At 42.5% G+C, this 21,802-nt stretch overlaps 2 protein-coding genes across 3 annotated transcripts in view; one reads left to right on the top strand and one right to left on the bottom strand.

The window, feature by feature from the left end:
• Window positions 1-1,549: 1,549 nt before the first annotated feature.
• CENPN (centromere protein N) lies at window positions 1,550-20,928 on the bottom strand. Of its 2 annotated transcripts, XM_036909338.2 has the most exons (11): window positions 20,784-20,924; window positions 17,219-17,399; window positions 15,921-15,966; window positions 13,834-13,893; window positions 13,460-13,536; window positions 8,108-8,284; window positions 6,503-6,604; window positions 5,150-5,213; window positions 4,011-4,123; window positions 1,874-2,000; window positions 1,550-1,651 (listed from the first exon to the last, which is right to left on the bottom strand). In XM_036909338.2, the coding sequence occupies exons 2-11, from the start codon at window positions 17,387-17,389 to the stop codon at window positions 1,569-1,571; spliced, it is 1,020 nt and encodes a 339-aa protein (XP_036765233.2). In that variant the 5' UTR covers window positions 17,390-17,399; window positions 20,784-20,924; the 3' UTR covers window positions 1,550-1,568. The 2 variants fall into 2 exon arrangements, with proteins under 2 accessions (XP_036765233.2, XP_057348941.1); XM_057492958.1 differs by lacking the exon at window positions 6,503-6,604 and having other exon boundaries at window positions 20,784-20,928.
• A 145-nt stretch (window positions 20,929-21,073) lies between these two features.
• Window positions 21,074-21,802, top strand: part of CMC2 (C-X9-C motif containing 2) — a 33,939-nt gene continuing 33,210 nt past the window's right edge. Inside the window, exon 1 of the mRNA XM_057492961.1 lies at window positions 21,074-21,299. The gene's annotated coding sequence lies outside the window, so the exon portion shown is untranslated. The remainder of the gene's footprint in view (window positions 21,300-21,802) is intronic.

Below are 21,802 nucleotides of genomic sequence, written 5' to 3'. Positions count from 1 at the left end.
TGCAGTAAATTCCTTTGGCCAGAGATGTCATTGGATTTGCCTTTTCTGCTCCATCTGTTGCCAGGACTACATGTGATTGTAGCATGTATCTCTAGACCATCAAGTACGTAATGGGTAGGAGTTCTATGTAGTTTCATTCTCTAAACCCGTCTGGGAGGGCAGCAGAGTACAGTCTCAAGGGATTCCGCTATACGCAGGCCATGATTAGCATCTTTATCATTCAGGCTCCAGTTGCACCTCCCTGCCAAGCACCAGTGAGGGCTGTGGGCCTGTGAGAAACCACCGTGGGATGCAGCAGGGCCTCTGTGCAGACCTAATACAGGCATTCTGCACCTAGCAGAAGTGCCTACCATGTATGTGCACAAATGGAGAGATGCTCTAAACCATGACTATAGTCTACAGGGAAACTAGCATTATTAAGCCCCTACAGACTCAGGGCCTTACTCTGAGATAAGTGCCTATGTCATTTGCTAATTAAATCTAAAAACATTTTTCACATAAGATACCTATTATCTGTAGACAATACCATGGCATTATAAAGCATTGTTCAGCCCTGTTTTTCTGACTGTATTTATCTACCTGTGTATTAAGCCCCTTTCTGATTTCATCAAAGGTAACTGATGCACCAATTTTTAAATATCTTTATTCACAAACTGGCGTTTTCTCTGCTCTGGCCACTGGTTAAATTACCGCTCCAAATTTTTCAATATTCTGGCAACTGGAGAGACACTTGTATGTTCTTACATGGTAATCCTATCCTTAGGTTTATTCTATCCTCCTATTCTTTTTGGCCTCCCATTTGCTCAGATTGCCTCACCTTTTAATTTTATTATAATTGTAACGTATTTTTATGACCCCAAATCCTTTGTAGAACAAGATATGTACTAGATTTTAAAATATTATAAAGGAACATGCTGAAATTTAGTGATGATCACAGAAGGCTTTTCATCAATACTAACTGATGTACCAGCTTTTAAATATCTTTCTTCACAAATCAGTGTAATATTGGTCAATTTGAATGCTGTACGTAATGTATGATAAAACTGATATGAATACATGAACTGATAAAATGTGAAAAGTTTTACAATGAAACCATTATTTTTTATAACTGAATCATCTGATATGCTACCTCTGAAATAGTAACTTAATGGACTCAACTCTACCCTTTGAATGAACCAATTTTATGATTCTCCTAGAAAGTTTTGAGTGGTGTATAGTTTCTTGGTGCTTGTTGCCATGATCCAAGGTTTAAGAGAAAATCCTTGGAAACCAGCGATTAGAACCAGGCCTCTTTAAGATAGAAGGGAGACAGGAGTGAGAAAAAGGACATCCTGCCACATGTTAAAGGCCCACAACTGCTATACTCTGTCCAATATGGGGGAAAGGGGAAACAACAGTGGAGGAAAGGATTGGTCCCAATAATTACAATGAACATTTCTAAACTGTCAATATCAAGGATTAATTTCTTAACACAAGTTTACCTATAAGAAGCTATTCAGCTAGCTGTTAACTGAAATGCTTATGCAGTATGGTCAAGGAGATGCTGTGCTTACAAAACCACATACATTTTATTTATCTCTAATTTTAAAATAATTCATTCCTTTGTTGGGTATGCAGGTGAGCAGTGGAGAAAGTGGGGCATCTGCAAGACCTGAAATTTAAAAAAAAAGAAGAAAATGAAAATAATCAGAGGGACAAGAGTCAGTTTAAAAATGGTGAAGATTAGAGGGTGGATCATGGATCCCCATTCTGCAGAACAGAATATGCAGACCACGGCGTGATGGTATAGCAGCCTGGAGCCATGAGAAAGCTCAGAGGAAAGCAGTCAGCAAAGAGCAGTTAATTCTTCTAGCTCGTAATACAGACTACTTACCGGCTGGTGCTAAGGACTTCAACGCTTCCAGAAGATGTGGGCTAGAGAACTTTATTAGACACCGGAGGGGTTCTTCTCTCTCAGCCAAGATGCCCCCATTTAAGTCACTTTTGAATTTTGTTTCAAGCTGTCAACAAATATATTTATAAATGACTATTAAATAAATCAGTTCAAATGGCAAATTATAATGAAATCAGACCATGCATTTTATTAATTCTCGTCAACAAATATAGGGATTAATGGGGGTGGGAACCATTTAATTTGCTAATTGCAAATGTAAAGGGCAGCCTGTATCTCGAACAATATTGCACGCAAACTGCCAGGCTTACACAGTGCCTGACAAACAGGAGGCCCTGGATGTCAGCTCCTCTCCCAGGTGACATTTACCTGAGTATTTAGTTTGCACTGTTTTTTTTTTTTTTTTTTTTAGTTTGCATTCTTAATGGAAAATTAACACTATCTTTTGTAATCTGTCATTTCAATGTAAAAATGTCATGTCTTTTGTCACTACCGTGATTTCCTTTCATGTTATTATGGAAGATTTTTAGAAATATGCAAAATTAAGAGGCACAGTATAACAAGTCCCCGTGTGTACATCACCCAGCAGAAACAATGATCAGCTTGTAGCTGGTGTTGTTTCATCTATTGACCCACCTCCCATTCCCTGCTGCCCACACTCCACTGGAATATTCTGGAGCATATCCAAGACAGTATTCCATCAGTAAATATTTTAGTATGTATCTAAAAGACTTCAAAAACTTCACCCAAAGAACATTACTATACCAGAAAGATTAGGAACAATTCTTAATATCATCAAATATCCAAATACTGCTATTTTAATAGGTACTTGAATCTTAGGTTCTAATTTCAAAATTTTTTACTTACAGTGATCCTTAAAATTTTGAGGCAGTATGATTAAATATTCAGAGGGTGAGTAATGTCTGCAAGTGACTCAAATGGTGCAGAATTAAGACAGAAAAAGCAAGCAAATGGGTGAAATGTTAACAAATAGTGAATTGAAACAGGAGAAATGGATGCTCTTTGTAATGGTCTTGCAAGTTTTCTGAAGATTTGATGTTTTTCAAAATAGAAAAGGTAGGGAAAAGTTAGTAGCAGCTAGGTATTAAGGTGTACCTTGACTCAGCACTCTAAAATGTGTATAAGGGCAGTTTTGTGGATTAACTCTTACTTTGATCAGCGGTTCTTTAACTTCAGTGTGCAGAATCAGCTAGGGGGCTTGTTAAAACAGATGGCTGGCTGGGTCCCACTTCCATAGTCCTGACCTAGCAGGATTAGGGTGGGGCCAAGGATCTGCATCTCTGACCCACTCCCAGATGATGCTGATACCGGTGGTCCAGGGACCACGCTTTGTCAAGCAGAGTCCTAGAGTAGGAGCTGTTTACAAAGGAACTGGGCTAAAACTGCCATTCGGGGAACATAACTTGAAAGGTGTCCATCAGCTTTTCCCACTAAAAACAAACCAAACCAGACAGGTGTTGGGTCTTAGTGAGCAGATCAATGGCACATTTAAAATGTGGCCTGTAGCTGTAACTGTGCTAAACATCAAGAATTTTATTGGAGGATTTTCAGGGAGGTGGGTGAGCATGAGTATTAGATTAGGGTGATCACATATTAACCCTGAATTCCTCTAATGGTGGCAAGGGGCTTGCCTCTGACCTGGCCTTCCCGGTGGGCAGTGACACACTTCTGGAATGAGCTAGGTTTGCAGTACTGACTAAGCTACTGGTTTTTCTCCATGTGACAGCAACTGGGCTACGTAATGACTTGCTTACTTTCTTTTATTCCACAAGTATTTATGGGCACCAACTACATGTAAGTACTGTTCTTGGTGTGGATGGGCTACAATTTCTTTTTTCTCAAAATTACAGATCATAGTCAGTTACACATACTGAATTAATATGTAAGGTGAAAAGAGCAAATTCAGAATTTTCAGAAGTCTCCTTTGTCAATAGAACTTACTAAATATGATATAGAAGCCTATTTTTACTCAAATTTATTACACAAAATTAAAGTGATAAATGAACAAGAAAGTTTCTTAGAACTGCTTTCCACTTGAAATTTTTGCTCTTTTAAAAATTATTGATGACTATAGTCCCTTTTTATAGCAATGTCCTACCTTATACTGTGCAAATTCTAATCTTGGCTGAGGACAGTCTCCAAAAGTCTCCTGAGTCACTCTCTGGACTCTCTCTTTTTCTATTCCGTTTTCATGAATGATCCTTGAATCCGCTATAGATGAAAGATTTTAAAAGCACTTGTTAGGAATACATTTCATCCATAAACTATCCTTTCATTCCTAACCTTTCAACTTGCTTGTATAAGTCATAATGCTTACTGTTTCTTGTCTTGATTATAAAATTTCTTACTGTAGAAAAGTTGGAATATACAGCCTGATAAAGAAAAAAATCACCCAAAATTCTACCACGCAGAGAAAAGCACTATTAACATTTTAATATATTTCTATTTAACCCTTGTTTTAGTGAATAAAAGATATGCGTATTTTTTAAGCTGGGATTATAATATAAACACAATTTTGTGTCCTGCTTTCTTTATTTAACATGAAGTCAATGGCAATCCCTATGCCGTTGTTAAGTCATTAAAATGCAGTTCATAATGGCTGTACCATTTTATTGCCAAGTCGCTGCTAAGGTAGGACATTTTTAATTTTTATACATTTATATCATACCCCACCATTTTTCTGAACTTTCTGATCCACATTAGTAGTTTTTTACTCCTGGGTTTTCTAGGGAGAGATCCAGGTCATTTGTGAGTAGTGATATGATCACGATCCTGATGATTCAAGAAATAGCTTATCCAGTGCATTAAGAGCCTGCGCTCCAGACTCAGATTTGGATTTAATGCCTGGTTTTGACAATTCCTGGCTGTACGACTTCACCTAGCAAGTTACCAAGTCTCTCTGAACCCAGTTCCCTGATGAATGGAGCTTGTTCATGGGACTACAATGGTGGTTAGAGAAATAATACATCTAAACATCTTAGTATTGTACTTGTCACAGAAGAAATGCTTGACTATTAGTTAATTTTAGTTTTTGTTACTATTAGGGGCCATCCTGGTAAATTCTAAAAGGAAATCTGTGGCAGCTTAGCTTTTCTTCAACAGAAATTTAATTTTCAATTTTTCTGAAAGTAGTAAATAGTTTTGAATCAGGCTCCTAGTAGATAAATGTTTTATTGAGTGACGGAAATCTAAAAAGGAATGACACACTTCCAAATTTCAGTTTCAAAACACACATACTATTTATATCTAGCCCAAGGCTTCTTTCCTGTAGAGGTGTAGTAGAGTTGTGAGTTTCAATAGTCTAAAAAAAAAAAAAAAAAAAAGAGAAAAAAGTGATTATTTTCCTGATTTTAACAACTTAAAAGTATTGATATGAATTGGCTTTAGTACATAAAAGTATGTCACATCTTATCTTCATTTTTTTCCAACAAAAAGAGATTTGAGCCATACTAGGTTGAGCTGAACATTTCTCCTAGAGCAGAGACTGCTGGGGCCAGCAACATGGCTGTTTTGACTGAGAAGCTCTATACTTTGTTAACATAAAAATGGATCTGAAAGACATACAGGTGGTGAGTCCAGAAGCCAGAGGAATCAAAGACAGTATCTGCAATGTGCTTAAAGCTGTGTCTTCGTAAGCATAAAAAACTCACTGTGATTCCTTTTGGAAAAATAACTTTCCTACTGTAAGTCTGAATCTCTCAAACCACTTCTCTCACTTTCCCCACTGACTGTTGTTTATAATTAAGTATTTGAAAACGTGAATTTTCACTGAAATGCAACTGTCCCAACAGAATAGCAGCTATCAATTTGGTGATAGCAGCTATCAGTTTGGTGGGAGGGTGGTGGGTAAGGGGGCTGCTGCTATGGGAGAAATCAGTATCTAACTTCTTAATGTTAGCTTTTTCCCTTAAAGAGGGGTTTGCGGAGAACCACCACTGCTTTCCACTTAGAACAGATGAAAATACTCAAGTATGACATATCTAAGGGCTTAAAGATACACACAGAGGATTAACAATCCACCCACAGGAGTCTGAACATATGAGCACACAGATGCCACGCAGAGGAAAAAATAACCCTGGGCCTATAAGCAAGGCCAGATCCATTTTTATTATTAAAGGGAAAGAATGCATTCAAATAATTTTAACAAATAAATTGTGGGACTTAGTGAACCAATGCTTTCTCCTTTTTTTCCAACCCCAGTATCACCTGCCTGATTGATGGGACAAAAAGTTAATTTTACTTCTCTCTTGCACTATAAGAATAATATAATTATATTGTATCGATAAAAGACAGTGTCATGTTACTCCAAAGAGAAAATGAATTCTAACTGGAACAGTTGATTTGGAAACTGGGATCTGTAACTGACTTAACATCAGTGTAAAACACAATATAGTTACAAAAAAGATTACAGGGAGCTATTATTTTGTTTCCTTTCACATTAACTAACTGAAAGCTTTCTCCACTTCAGTGACACCTGAAGTGAGCTCCTTTTGTTGGAGGTGAACTTTCCCACCTGTTCAATGGCTTCTAAGTCACCTGTGAAAAGGGAAAATGAGACATAACTTTAAGGTGAGTCACTGATGGGCTCACCTGATTATACTGTTTAAAGACAATAGCCTTCAGAGAGTCCAGATACCGGCTTCTGAGGTCCATTTTCATAATCTGATGATGTTTGCTAGCAATTGTCAGTGCCTTGAAGTGAAAATTAACAAGACTGTTAGGATTACTGTTTTGTCCCTATTCTTTTAATACCTGTTAAAGGAAAATGTAGGAGCTGCGGTCACTGAATAGTTTCCACTGAAGTGAAAGCAAGTCCAGAAAAATTTAATCTCATGACTTGTTAACCAGCTTTAAAAAACAAAAAGTTGCTAATGGCATTAAGAGTCTCACAAATGTAGATCTTTTTTGAAAAATGATCCTATTAAAATTAGGAAATACAATAAAGTAAGTTCAACCTTAGGAATAAACAATGAATACTCAAATGCTACTGTTTTATAGTATCAGTCATCTAATATTACGAATGATACTGCCACATGAAAATGTAAATACGTATGCTTTAGGACTAATATTTTTAAGAAAAAAAGCACATATTAATTGCAGTTTAGAAAAGCCTCCCATCATCTGGGAAACAAGTTAGAAGACTGAAACAGAATTAATAGAATAAGATATTTATCTGGGACTAGAGTGGAGATAAGTTTGCCTTAGGATACATAATGGAAATGAACATTGGCTTTTGGGGTAATGTTTAAACTAGCTGTGGTGGGGTGGACTCACGTGGCTGTCAGTGGATGAATGACCGCTGTGTATTTATGAAGGAAGAGACGGCAAATGTAAAAAGTACAGTTAAGTATTAAAGGGAAGTAGAAGTGAGCAGCAGTAGAAAACTGTCATTTCAGTAACAGCAAAGGGAGTTTAAATGACAAGAAACTTTGCCTGGTAGGATGCTACGGCTGTGGTTCAGTCCACTACCTGACAGTGCTCCACTCGGCACTAGAGCCGAGGCGGCCAGGGTGGTGGCGCTGCTTACCTAGAGCCAGCTGAAGGGGTGCCACTGTAGCTGGGGGTGCTACTAGAGAGTGGGAGCTGCAGCAGTCGCCAGGCCAATTCAGGGACAGCTTACTCTGGGGAAAGAAGCTAGGAGGCCTGGGATCCCAAGAACCATTAAGAAAAGGCGGCCTTTTGTATTAAAGGAGTTTTCTTGTGCACAGAACGTGGGGAAAATAGTTACAAGTGAATATGTTCATTAATAGGCAAATCATGCAGTCCTGAAAAAGTAGTCAGATTTATATGTAACTACATGGAAATGTGAAAAAAGCAACTTACAGATGCTATGTGCTACCCTGTTTTCTGTAGGAAAACATTCTGTAAGGAAATGAAGCTGTTAACAGTGGCTATTTTGGACGATGGGATTGGGAAGGGGTATGAAGTCTTAATGGCCGTTCTCTTTAGAGACTTCATGAATTTTTATACAAAGCATGTACTTCTAGATTAAAAGACAATAAGGAAGAGCTCCAAACCAGTGCTCTTGCCACGCTTCCACTTGGAGTCCAACACCACTTTCTGCTCCTTATTTTAGGAAATCAAGAATTACATGGGATATTTTATGTGAAATGCTTATTGAACCGTTTAAACCTACACAGACCTCTGGGATAAAGAGTAAGAAAATATTAGATCTTGTAGTAATTGGTTCCATACCTGACCCAGAAGGGAAACATTGGTCTTCAGCTGGGAGGAAGAAACGAAGGCATATGGAGTCTGGGAGTGGTACACCACGTAGGTAGGTTTGTACTGGTTTGGCTTTTTATACTGGGTTCCCCATGCAATCCGGATCCACACTGCATTCTCCTCGGCATCCCTGAAGCTGACTGTGACCTTATTCAAAAAAAGATTTGTTTCCTAATTAAAATCTTGTGGCATCAACAAAAGGTGCTTTTTAGGGGTAAAAGGCGTTACTGTGGTCCTGCCCACAGGCTGACTGATACAGGAAACTTGACTTGGTTTCTATTTCATGGATAAAACACAGATCTTTTAAATATGATTGCCAGTTGCTCTGGAATTTAATAGCTCATTCCTAGATTATTAAGGCTCCCCTTGATTCAGCTCCCATTGGAGTTCAGACCCTGGAAGGAGGTTTTGAGACAGGTGCCCTCAGCTTGCCCATGTCTCTTTATTTCCTCCCTCTTGTATCTCACTCCAGGGAAAGCAGGCTACAACATCGCAAAGATGGCAGCTACTCTAGCCCTGCCCACTCTTTTATCTGGCTGCTTCCCCAAGTTGCCTCAGTGATCAGACAAGGAACTCTTTGCAGTCTGGGGCGTGGAGGGTACACAGCTGTCTGACCTTGCCCTGAGTGAACAACACAGTGCTTGGTGCCCAGAGGCATCCAGAGACCTCTGCTGCCCTGAATGGAAGAGGACAGGGTCTTATTCTGAATAGCCTGGGTCACATTACAAAAGCAAAAAACACCTGTAAAATCCAGATTAAATGCAGTATATGGAGGGCACACTTTTACTACAAGGAAAAAAATTGGTAGTGCTGTTTTATAGTGGCCTCTCTAGTCTAGAATGACATTAATTTGAGGGATCTGGGGGGTGCTTGCAGAGGTCGGTAGCCTCCCTGAACTGGATGCACAGTCAGGTGGACATGCCTAAGCCTATGCTTTTCTGGAGAGGAGCCATAATAGTGATCACAATTTCCATAAGGGTCTATGATCCAGAAAAGGTTAAAAATCAATGGGCTAAGAGAAAAGGACGCCCACAAAGTCAGAACAATCCTGGCCCAGATGGCTTTCAGATGTTCCATTTCATATTCTTACAGTAAAGAAGATACGCAGATACCTGAAGAGGTAGGGCCCAAATGGAGACCTTCATTGTTTTCCCAAGAAACTACCTCAATAGATATCCTGTAATAGCTGGGATTAGCATTTTTCAGAGGATAGCTTGGATTAACATTGCTTAAGCTTAACTAGGTGACTAGTCCAGCCACGGGTCCTGAGTGGTTTGGCTAACCTAGGTCTGTACTGCTGGCCATGGTGTCCCCTAATAGCCACAAATTGTCAATAACTGTCCAAGACCCACAAACACTGAACATACAGAAAAAAGTTTAGTGGGGGAATCAAACGAAGCTTACAACACATAGACTGCATATACTTAACTATATTTAATACAGATTATCATTATTAACACAGGCTCCCTGCTCCTCGCACACCAGCTTCTCTGCCTGACTGCTTCAAGGGCAGGAGTTCTCAACCTGAGGTCCATGGTTAGAATTCAAGGTATCTGTACTAACTGAAATTCAGCATCTCCTTCAATGTGAAGGCAGGCAGCAAGACAGTAGCAGTTAGGATCTGCTGCTTTGTTGGTCACAGAAACCCCACATATTCTCTTATCATGGTACAATTCTTGCATATGTCTCAAAAATATCCTTTATACCCCTCACTACTTTGACACTAGTTTTTAGACCCACTGTGAGATTATTTATTGTGCTAATAAAGAAGCACATACATTTATATCACAACTTAGCATTTTAATACATTAATAACTATTTTAATATAACTGGTTTCCCTTATAATTCTATGTATTTTATCTTATAGCATTTAAAAACAATCTTCCAAGAAGTGGTCCAGAAGCTTCATTAACAGCCATAGGGGTCCTTGACACAGAAAGATTAAGATGCCTGTCCTAGAGCCGCAGGTGAGTTACTCTTTGCTCCCAGACACCAGGACTCTACTTGGCATGACGTCACCGTCCTTGGCCTTTGGGAAAGTGGTCACCCAGCTGCTAGTAATGTTACGAGGAGGAAAGCAAAGATGCGTTGGGCGTCCTCAGTCAGTTAAGAAAAGGGGTTAGGGCATGTGGGCCAGTCAGAGTAGGGGGCCAGGGGAGACCGAGAAGACACTGGGGCTTTCCCTCTGCTTTATTGTCATCATCTACACCCTGCAGCATACCCAGCATGCGCCCTCTAGCTGGCCTTTCAGACAGGACAGATATGACCAATGAAAAAGCTCCTTTGTTCCCCTGCTTCCCCCGCTAGTCCCCTGAAACTCTCTCAGGAGGCAAAAGCTTTTTGGAACGTGCTAGTGATAAAAAGAAATCTAACAACTAATCTATATGGGCATTATATTGAAGTAGGAGTAAATACGAGCATTTCAGACTTTTTCCTCCTTGAATGATGGGGCAGGAGGCATGGGGTACAGAGAAAAGAAGTTCCTGGTGCCCAGAGAGAGACAGGAGATCATCAGATGGGAAGAGGACATGGAAAAGGAAGGACGCAGATGAATCCTGAGCTGCAGCCGAGGGCAGCTCGCGGGGAGGTTTCTGGCTGTGAGGGAAGTGGGGTAGAAACACTGCTCCAAGCGTTTTTCAAGACCTGTCAGCCAGTCATGTTCAGCTGCATAAAAAGGCTGGTTCCAGAAGGGTCCAGACCGCATAACCACAGCATTTATGGAAAGTTATGCAGGGATTCTGTGCCAGTGGGACTGTGTTTAAAAAAACAAAAACAAAAACAGGTGCATGTGCCAAACTCACAGTGCAGATGGGAGTCTCCTTTAAACTCTGGTATTATTTGAAAAATATCTTTACCATGAAAGTATAATGAAAAATGACAACTTAGGAACAAGGTAACGTGCTTATTCACAAAAGATAAAAAAAATGGAGAGACATACCTTCTCTTGGCTCATGGTTATCCTTGAATTACTTTACAAATTAAATGGACCCTGACTCAAAAGTTTGAAGATGTTGTTTTGTTGTATCATTTGTCTGATAATGACTCTAAGGATCATCTTGAAGAATATTTTTGATAAAGAGGAGGAATTGGAGGTAGGGGCAGGGTTGACTTGCCTTAACAATTACTGGCATATTTAGAAACGACAGCAATTAAAGGAATAAGGAGTTTGCCAAGAATGTGCCCAACACGCTTATCCCCAGCGCTCTGCTCTTTAAGTCCTTGCCTGGGTCAGCAGGGAGCAGGCTGGTCAGGGGCAGCTCTCAGGGAACCTATGGGCTGGGAGGAAAGCCGGCAGTTAAACCAGAAAACGGAGAGTGTGGTGACTGGGGGATGATACGGGGGCGTGGGGCATCTAGTCCAGGGGCTCGGGAAGGCCTCTTGGAGGGAGCCCTGTTTAGGAGGAAGTCAGAAGGACCGGGAGGAGTGAACTGTGCAAAGGCAGATGGCAGAGGCTGTTCCAGGGAGGGGGATGTTCAAGCACTCAGGGATTACAGTGGTCTGGCTGGAGCGCAGAGTACCGGGGATGGCACCTGAGAGGCTGGCAGAGGGTCCAGGAGGGCACGAGGAGAAACAGATCAAGGAGCAGAACACAGACTCTATGACTGCGACTGAATCTACAGAACCCAAAGGTGATAAAGCAGTAGAAAAAGCTAACTACGTGGTATACTTGAAACCAATAATATATTGCCTATCAACTATACTTCAGTAAAAAAAAAAAAAAAGAAAAGGTTAAATTAGTCAGCAAATGGTGTTGGGACAACTCATTAGCTTCTGAAATAGAAATGATAAATTACTGTATCCCTACCTCCTCTTTTCCTCCAAGAGTGTGATTCCCACGGCTTAGCCCCGGCAGGCGAGGGCTGAGTGCAGAGCCCCGAGGGATGCTCCAGCAAAGGGCAGAACTGAAGGGAAGGAGGTGGGCAGTCATGGAAGCCAGACAGGAGTTCAGGACGGGGGGAGATGAACAGGAGAGGACAGAGATTCTGGGACAAGAGGGCGCCCTGCCCACATAGTGCTGATGCTTCTGGTCTGAGGACCCCACTGTCAGGGACACTGCCTTTCAGAACAGCATCTGTATGCTGGTGAGAGCAACAGCCAGAATGCAGGCGGCATAGGCACGACGCTGGCAGGATATATTACCTTTTCAGACTTGAAGACGACCAATAAATAGCACCGTTTTTCTGGACCAACTGAGAAATAAGGTAAAAGAGTGGGCAGATGGAGGTCAAAATATAACTTGGATTACCAAGAAACTAGTGACTGGCTCCTATCTTTAGGCAGGTGGGCTTCAGGATAACAAAATCCAGGGTCAGGCAGAGTTGCCTACATGGTCACTGGCAGAACCACTCTGGGTGGCCTCGCTCGCAGGGGTAGAGACAGAGGAACAGGCCAGAACAAAGGACACAACAGGAGCAAGAAGTATTTCCCTCCATGAGTGTGCGGTGGGAAGGACAGAGCACGAGGTGGAGCAGGGGAGTGGATGCACCTTTACTGAGACCTGAGCATGTTCCTAGGCAGTAGAGCGGGAATCAGTAGAGGGAGAGATTAGAACATGACAGAGAAGAGAGAGAAAACACAGAGCAGGCATGCTCTCCGAGGATGTAGGGGATGGACTTCAAGCACAAACACAAGGGTCATCATTGGAAAGGAGACAAGAGAGTATATTCAGTGACAAGTGGGTAAGTAGGCATTGTGACAGAAGTTACAGAGGAAAAGGTAGAGATGGAAAAACATGTTAAGGAGGAGCTTGTGTACGAAAGGAGAGGGAACGCCACTTTCCTAGGGGGACAGTCACAGCTGTCACATGTGACGGATATTTTGGTCATGTTTTTTTATATGCAACGACTAAGACACATGAAGGAGGGGGAGGCTGATAAAAAAAAAGGTTCTTCTCAACTGAAGGTCAGATAGTAGGTGGTGCTGGCAGAAACCAAACTGTAGCTGACGATTCTGGGGGTGCTCCAGAGCTGCCCTGACCAGCACCGCACCCACTGACCCCCGGGGTGACCTGCCTGAGAATTGTTAGGACATGTGGCTACAAGCTAGTGTGCTGCCTGAGAGCCCTTGCAGACCCTTTCCAGCACCCCAGGGTCCTGCTGGCTGGCATTGCTCTGGAAAGAGAAGCACTTGGCTCTGAATTGAGAGGTGAGAGGGAGGTTTTATAGTAAGTAGCATTTATCTTTGATATGGACCAGAATAGTATGCAATATTACTAATGGAAATTCTTACTGAAAACAAAACCAAAAACAAGGTAGTAGCAAATTTTAAGTGCAGAGATGCCATGAAATTCAATTTCATGGGAATTCAGATACATTTTCTTACATTTTTTAATGCTCTCTGAAGAATTTTCTTAAATGAACCTTTGAATTGTCCCATATCAAAAAGGTCAGTGTCTTCACCTGTCAAAGTGAAAAGAAAAATCAAGAAAAAAATCAAAGGAACTAGTGTTCAGTAAGCACATTTTCAAAGACCTCCAAGGTCACCGTTTTCCGTGGCCTCAGGAACCCTAATGATCAGATCAAATGCTGCTGGCGCTTCCCACACAGCAACACCAAATAGATTTCTCATCTTCCCACAAATGAGTAATTTTGAAATTACTCATTTTGAAAGAAAAGAGATCTAAGAGGAACGTGTTGCTACTCATTTTAAAATTGCCGAAATAACAACAAATGTTCAATTTAAAATGGAAACATTACCTGGTCCTTTGTGCATCTGAAAAACATCCCAAACTTTTTGGTGCTGATGAAACTGAGTATCTGAGAGAGGGAAGAAGAGGTTATTACTACTGTACCAGAGAACATTCAGCCTTGTGCTTACAAATACGTATTTTCAATAATATGAGTCAGAAAATAACAGAAGTGTATAAATTAGATCTAGATTTTTATTCAAAATAAGTTTTATAATACGGATTAAATATACTCCAGACACTAGAACAAATCCTGAGGAAGGGCTCAACATAGTGGCGATTCAGCACTGACTCAGTCAGACCCCTTGCTCCACGTCCACCCAGGTCTGCTCCACAGAATGCCGCGTTTCTCCAGCAGCACAGGAATGACGTGCTCCCGACTGCCTGCTCGTGGCGGCAGCCTTTGCCTGGAGTGCTCTCCTGCTTGCTGCACACCTGCCTCTGGCCTCTGCTGAAATGCTACCTATGCAGTGGCCTGTCCTGACCGTCCTACCCGAACCCACCCTCCATCCTGCCCTGCTTGAGTTTCCTTCCTAGCACCTGTCACTCCGCTGGAACCATGTGTGCTCCTCCCACATGCCCCCCTTGGCCACCCAAGTGCAAGTCCAGGCTCTTCTCTCCATCTCCCCCAGACAACCATCCTCTCTTGCTTGGACTACTCCCACTCTGGTTGGCCTCTCCCCATCCTCCCTGGCCTCTCTCTCTGCACTACAACCAGAGTGATCTTTGAAGAAAACAAGAACCTTATTCTTTCTTGCTCATCTTTGAAAGGCTTTGCCTTATTCTTAGAATAAAGAAATCCTTCAAATGGCCTCTAAGTCTCTGTATTGCCCCCACCTAAGCCTCAGTTAGTTTGCCCCCCTCCTCCATCGCTGCGCTGCCATCACCGCCTTCTCCCTGCTCCTGGCTGTCCTCCCTCCCCCGCCAAGACTCCCCAGAGCTGTGCCCTCCTGTCTCCCCTGGGCCTCACCAGTGCCACCTCATCCTTTCGTTCCCAGGTCAGGTGTCATCTCCTCAAGGAAGTCTTTCCTACTGTCAGCACAGCAGGTTTGCTTGGCTCTCTCAGAGGCCCTTTTCTCCATAACCCTTATTACGATCTGCATGAACACATCTTGGTGACCAACTACTCTGTCTCCTTGGTAAGACTGACCTCTTACGGCACATGACTCAACCTCTTTTGGCTCATCAGTGCCTACCATATAGCCTGGCACAAAGTATGTGCTTAATGACCATCTGAACAAATGCATGAGAAATGGGAACTATGTGGATCTACCTTTTATGGTCTAGAGAGAATCCAATCACTGAAAATTAGGTGAGTTCAGCAATTTTATACCTGGAGCACAGTATAAATAAAGATGACTTTTGTTATACTCCAGGACATTTAATATATAGCCAGTTAATATATACTGTTAACAGTTAATTAATAAACTCCAGGCTTTGTCCTAAGAACCTGACGTGCACTCTTATAATCCTCACCATAACCTTACGTGACATTATCATTATTATACAGATTGGTCAAATGATAACACTGAGGCACAGAGATAGATGCTAACTGCCTCCCTCCAGGACTCACAGGGAGGCAATGACAGAACCATGACTCGAATATCAAAAACTGTGCTCTTGGCCCCTATGTTATGTTGCCTCCTAATGAGGAAAATAGACATCTTACATACAGAGGAAAACTAGGCTATACAAAGGAAAAAAATTACAGAAATGGAAGGGACGAGAGGTGACAAGCTGCACTGCAGTAAGAACAAATTCTCTGAAATATAATTCCAAAGTGTTAATAAAACATCTAACAGACATTTATTATGTGTTTATCATATGCCAGTTACTGTGCTAAGATCTTTTGAAGCATTATCTTATTTAATTGTCACAGCAATCCTGTGGTGTAGGTGCTAACATTTCCATTTTACTCAGGAGAAGCCCAAGGCTTGGAGAGATGATATGACATGGCAAAGGACCCAAGACTCAAGTGATGAAGCTGGGATTTGAACCCAGGCCAACCTAACTCTAGAATCGGAGCCCTTACATACAAAATTGGCTCTCTGATGAAAGTGGATTGGTTAAGTGTAAATACAAGTCACCAAAACTTACAAATGATATCTAAAAGGGCTGCATCGTTGAGACTTGCATGCTTCTCCTGAAAAAGAAGATAAGGTACTTAGTAAACATGGTAATAGGTGTGGTTCCAGCCCATTTAGAGCACATTTTAGGACCTCTTACAACAGAGTATGTATGAGTGCCTTCTGAGTACTCTGCTGGCAACCTGTCTCTGAGCTCTGCTCTCTATTAAGTAACATACACCTTCTGACCCATGTCTCCCACAGATACTCAACAACTGTTCTCCCACAATTTATTCCTAACTTTAAACTTTTTGTGTTTTCATCAGCTGTATCCTTCCACACTTCCTCTATACCAGGACTTCTCAACTGCACAGAACTGACATTTCAAGTCAGGTATTTTGTCCTAGGATGTTGAGGGCACAACTGCCCTCTACCCACTGTAAACCAGTATCACTATCACAGTGGTGCCCATCAAAAATGTCTTCAGTGTGTCCTCTGGGAATCAAAATTGTTCCAATTGAGAACCCTGCTCTACACACACACATGCATACATATGCGTATTATGTAATTCCTTTCAATGTTGTATATAAAGATATATTTTACTCATTTTAATGGCTGAAGAACATTTTATGTGGCTGTATTATCATCTAATCTATGTAGTTGTTCCCAATTTTGTTTTCTAAGCAATGCTAGTTAATGCCTTTATATGTGAATGTTTTTATTTGTGTTTTATGTGTAATTTGTTTATATATACATTTGAATTATATATAAATGTATATTTACAACTAAATATATAAATGTTTATCAATTATTATATTTATATATACCTCATTCTTTATTATTTTACACATAAATGTCCAGAAGTGGAATTGCTGGATCATACATTATATCTATTTAAAGTGAACAGGAATATGGGAATTCTTTGTACTACACTTGCAACTCTTCTGAAAGTCTGAAATCATTTTAAAACAAAAAGCAAGTAAATAAATACACGTGAAAGAGTACACACAAGTTTACCAACATATTTGACTAGAATTATCTTTTCTTCTTTGATAATCTCATAGGTAAAAAAAGAATAGTGATCATTATTTTAACTTGAATTGATTGTTTTTTTCTCCCGTGATGTTCACTTTTTTCCTTATTGATTTGAGCATTCTTCATCAGTTGGAAAAAAGACAATTAAAAATTGGTTTCTTCTGAGCTATAGTATAGTACATGGTCCATACCACTTCACAGCTGAGCAGTGCCTTAAATTTCTTCTGGATTAAGGAAAAGAAGAAAGAAAACACCAAAGGGGTAGCATGATGTTCAGTTATTTTGAACAGTTACCTCACAAAGAACAACCAAGTCCCGAACAACAGATTCCTTTCTCTGCCGGAAGTTTACGGTCTGCAGTTGATTTTGAGACAAAAAATCCCAGGCTTTGAGAACTGTCATCATTTTAGTCATTGGGATTTTCAAGATGGTCCTCTTGATAAATTCAGCAAGGGTTTCATCCATCTCTTTGGCACTTAAATAAAAACAAAACCAGCACTACAAAACAGTAACCAAATGCAAAAGGTTTAACTTAACTGTTATATTTTCAGCATCATATTCTTAGCCAGGATTTTGATTTGTGGGTCAAATATCTAAATGCTCATCATTCTTCAGGCACTCTGCAAGAGCACTTGAACAGGACTTAATTATTTTCTCCTTAAGCTACATATTTAAATATGGTTTAGAGTTTTTAAAAATCAGTGCTCTCCTTTCTTGGCTAGAGTATTTTGATCTTTTGATGGCAATGATATATAAGTCATTCATTCATTTACTAATTCATGTAACAAAATCTGAGCACCGGTGCCTGCCCAGCACTTTTCTAGGCACTGGAGAGATACTTCTTTAGCCAAAAAGACAAAAATCCTTGCCAGTATGAGCAACCATTCTAGCAGGGAGAGGCAATGGGAAAATGACAGAATGTGTCAGATGTGATAAGTGCTGCACAGAAAATGGAGTAGGTTGGGTGTGAGATGGGGATGGTGGGGGAGGGCAGAGGAGGCCTAGAGAAGGTGACATGGTAGCCAATTCTTGGAGGAGAGAAAGTGAGCCGCATGGAAAAGCTTTCCAGGGAGAGGGAACAGCAAGTGCAAAAGCCCTGAGGCCTTCAAGGAACAGGGAGGAGAGGGCCTCCTGGCAGGCTACAGTGGAGAGACAGGAGGAGGCATGTTAGAGGAAATGAGGTCAGAGATCATGGAGGGCACAGAGGTACACTGCAAGGATTATGGCTTTTACTCTGGCAGAAACTTGCACTAGAGGGTCTTGAAAAGAGGCAGGATTTGCTCTCATGTAGGTTTTCTATCATTATCAATCTTGCTACTGGTCTAGAAAGAAGGGTGGAAGTAGGGGGCCAGCTAGGAGGTTATTCTACTAATGTCAGAAAGAGATGCTGGGGGACCAAGGTGGAGGTGGTGGGAAGAGGACAGGTTCTGGAACACTTCTAAGACAGAGCCCACGGGATTTCCTAAAGGACTAGATGTGGGGGTGGGAGAGGAGGAATCAAAGATGACACCAAGGTTTTGTCCAGGCAACTGAAAGAACAGAGTTGCTATTACCTGGGATGTACAAGACAGCAGTGGGGGCTGGGAGGGCAGAGGAAAACTAGAGAATACCGCTTTGCACATGTAAGTTTTAAGGTTAATTGTTAGACTCCAACTGCAGATACTGTGTCAACAGCTGGATATATGGGTCTAGAGGACATAGGAAGAGCTGGGTGGTGACAGGATTGTAGTCTCCTTCTCCTTTAGGATGTCTCCAGTTAACACAGAGCTATTACACCTCTCTTTTCTGGCTCCATGCTTCAACTGTCCAAAAGGTCTTGGGCTCTAAGTCTGGTGTGGCGCCTTCAAGACAAACAAGGGCAATGATTTCTGGAGCATAACTGAGTGGTTGTCTTAAAGCTTTGGCAGTAGGAAAGGGGCCTCTGAGCCCTTTTATTACTTTCCTCAGGGCAGAAGCCACGGGCCAAGCATGATGGCAGATCTCAGCTCTGCTACCTGATTTGGGGAGACTGATGGGCATTTTTCTCTGTCTCTGTTCTTTAAAACATAGAACATAAAAAGCAAGCAAGCATGACTTTTAATCAAAGATTCAGTGGGATAGCTACAGACTTTAAATTCCCTTAATGGCCTGTCTTCCAGGAAAGAGCATACACACCTTGGTGTTCATGTTTAAGACAGGAGGTAGAAGTCAATCAATCTCACCTGCTCCTACCATGACTACAGGATTTCCAAAAAAAAGAGGGGCCCCCTTTTTAACAGAATGTATTTATAGTCAACAGGTTAGCAGATTAATGAAGCATTTAAGTTTCTTTACTTAAAACCAATATTCAAGAAAGATGAACCTAAAATATATCCTCCTATACTGACCAACATGACTAAGCACAAACGAAGTCAATGGTGTACGCCTTTGTTGTATTCTCTCTACAAGAAAGAATCCTGGCTGTGACTCATTTCTGCCATTGGAGTGTTTTTAACAGTGCATGTAACTTATTATCATTATCCACTTCTAAAAAGATATGGGTGGCAGACTGTATATTAAAAGGATACTGAAAATAATAGTTAAAAATAAAGAACTATTAGTTGTTTAGAAAAAAACACAAATAAGAACATAACAGAATCAGGATCATGAAAACAGAGCCTGATTTGTTTCCTTGTCCAGATACCTTGCTTTTCTTAGCTCCTCTAATACAAGATGCTTCCTCTGGGGAAGGGCCACTATGCCCCCGCCTAGAAGGTTCTTTCTGCTTGGGTGGCTCCTGTTGTAATTCAAGTCTCAGGTGGTTTCTACTTAGACAGACTCAGTCTGACTACCCATTCTCGTTATTTTCCCACCTTCCCCCTCCACTGCTTATTGTCTTTACAGAACTATCTGAATTACTTGCTTATTGATTACTTAATTGCTTTACAATATTTTGAGCCACTAGGGTAGGAATCACGTTTGTCTTATTTACAGCTGTATTCCTCGATGATAAATACCTGTGGGATCAAGTATTAGATACTATCTAAGCAGTGTGCCTGGTGAGACAGAAAACCTGGGAAAGATTAGGGTCCAACAGTCAGCGATGTTATCAAACCAATGTCTCCTACCCGAAAACACTGGAGGTGGGCTTGTAAAAATGAAGACTCCTGGGCCCCATAATTTACACCGGGGAGTAGGGAGAAACCGAGTGGGGCTTGAGATTTTGCATTTTCAGAGAGCCTCAGAAGATGTCTCATTCTGGGTAAAGTTTGCATAATGCTAAAGAATTCTGGTATAAAGAGCACGCTCAATCTCCCCAATTAAGCTGGAAAACCTTTTGGTAAACTCTTGCGATTCCCTGTGATATAATTTCTTCTTCCTAGCGCTTTGTACGATTGGGCCGGGCATACAGTAGCGCTCAAGATGTATTTGCTGAATGAAGTCATGACAAAAAAGCCCTTTTAGGTAACTTTCCCGTAGATCTACACCGCAGAAGAGCTGCCAGAGAAGCATAAGGAGTAATGCGCGGGGCTGCACAGGCGAAAAGGCCCCATTAACTAAAAACTCACAACACCCGACTCTTGCAGAGCGGGAACCGCAAGCTGGGAGAGTCCAGCGGCCAAGCACGTGACACCTCTTGGCGGTTCCCGCGCTGACGCACGCCCTACGAACGGGCCCGCCCCACTGCGGGCGGATGTGACGCCACTGTTAAGCTTCCTTGCCCTCAATCACCTCAGCCTCAACGGCAGTACCCCGCGTACACCCGAGACAAGGCTCCAATCTTTCACCCTGGGACGCGCGGTATTCGCGAAGAAGCCGCCCCACAGGCCTGAGATGCCGCTTCCTCAAGGTTCCCGCCACACTCGGGGGCCTGATCCCACGCCACGAGAGGCTCTCTTACCCTCCGACATCGCCAGCCGTGTCTCTGCTCTGCAGCTGTTTCCGCCCACTGCGCCTTCAAAACCACCAATTGGAATTCCCGGCGCCCTCGAGCCCCGCCCACCGGCTCCAACTTGGGCTGTACCCTTGGCACAGGGGGCCGCGTGTGTGGGGGCGGCTGAAGTGGGACTCGTCGGTCCCCCGCATCACTCGTTAGCAGAGAACACTGTTTAAATGCAGCTAATGTCAGCTACGAGTCCGGCCTGTTGGTTCGGCTTGCTGTTTAGGCTGTGCCGTGCCTCCGTGGGCTCGCTCCCCCTCTCCCCATGGAGTCGGAGAATGGGCCCGTCCGGGCCGGGTGGCGCATGCGCCTCAAGAGCCGTCAGCGGCGGGGGCTGGCCGAGCGGGGTGAGCTGCGGAGGGCGCGGTGGCCTCGCGCCCTAGCGCTGGCCGGGTTCTGGCGCGCAGCCCTCGGCCTTCGAGTGGCAAGTCTTCGCGGGTGAATACCCCTTCAGCCGTCGGGTGTGGCCGCGAGTCGGTGAGTCCAGAACGTTTTGAGGGGCGCTCTCTTCCTGTTCGCGGCATTCGGGGCACCCTCCTGCCCCTTCTCGCGTCCCCGCTCGCGCGCACCCCGCTGTCTGTGTCCCGTCCTGCCGTGACTTACTGCCACCCTCGACGATTGGGACCTGGAAGGTCCGGTGGCCGGTGTTATGCCCGAAGTCGCAAATTCCAGGAGACCACCAGGGAGCCAACACGGATGCAAAAGCAAAGAGCCTTTATTCGAGCCAGCTCAAGCTCAATCTCACACTCACGCCAACGCAGTGGCCAGGTACCAGAGAGAGAGCGAGTTTCAGGAAACAAAGGTTTTATGGGTTTCTAAGGAGGTTTGTGGGGTGAGGGTCGTGGCTGTGGCTGATTGGCTGGACTTGGGGGTAGTTGGTGGGGTGATAGGTCATGGCTCTGGTCAATTGGCAGGGTCTAGGGGAGGTGGGTATACTCCTTGCTAACTGGAGGGGAGAGAGAGACCAAGCTCCGATTGGC

Source organism: Manis pentadactyla, chromosome 15 (assembly GCF_030020395.1).
Source record: "Manis pentadactyla isolate mManPen7 chromosome 15, mManPen7.hap1, whole genome shotgun sequence".
NCBI lineage: Eukaryota > Metazoa > Chordata > Mammalia > Pholidota > Manidae > Manis > Manis pentadactyla.
This window is presented reverse-complemented; position numbering and strand designations above follow the sequence as displayed.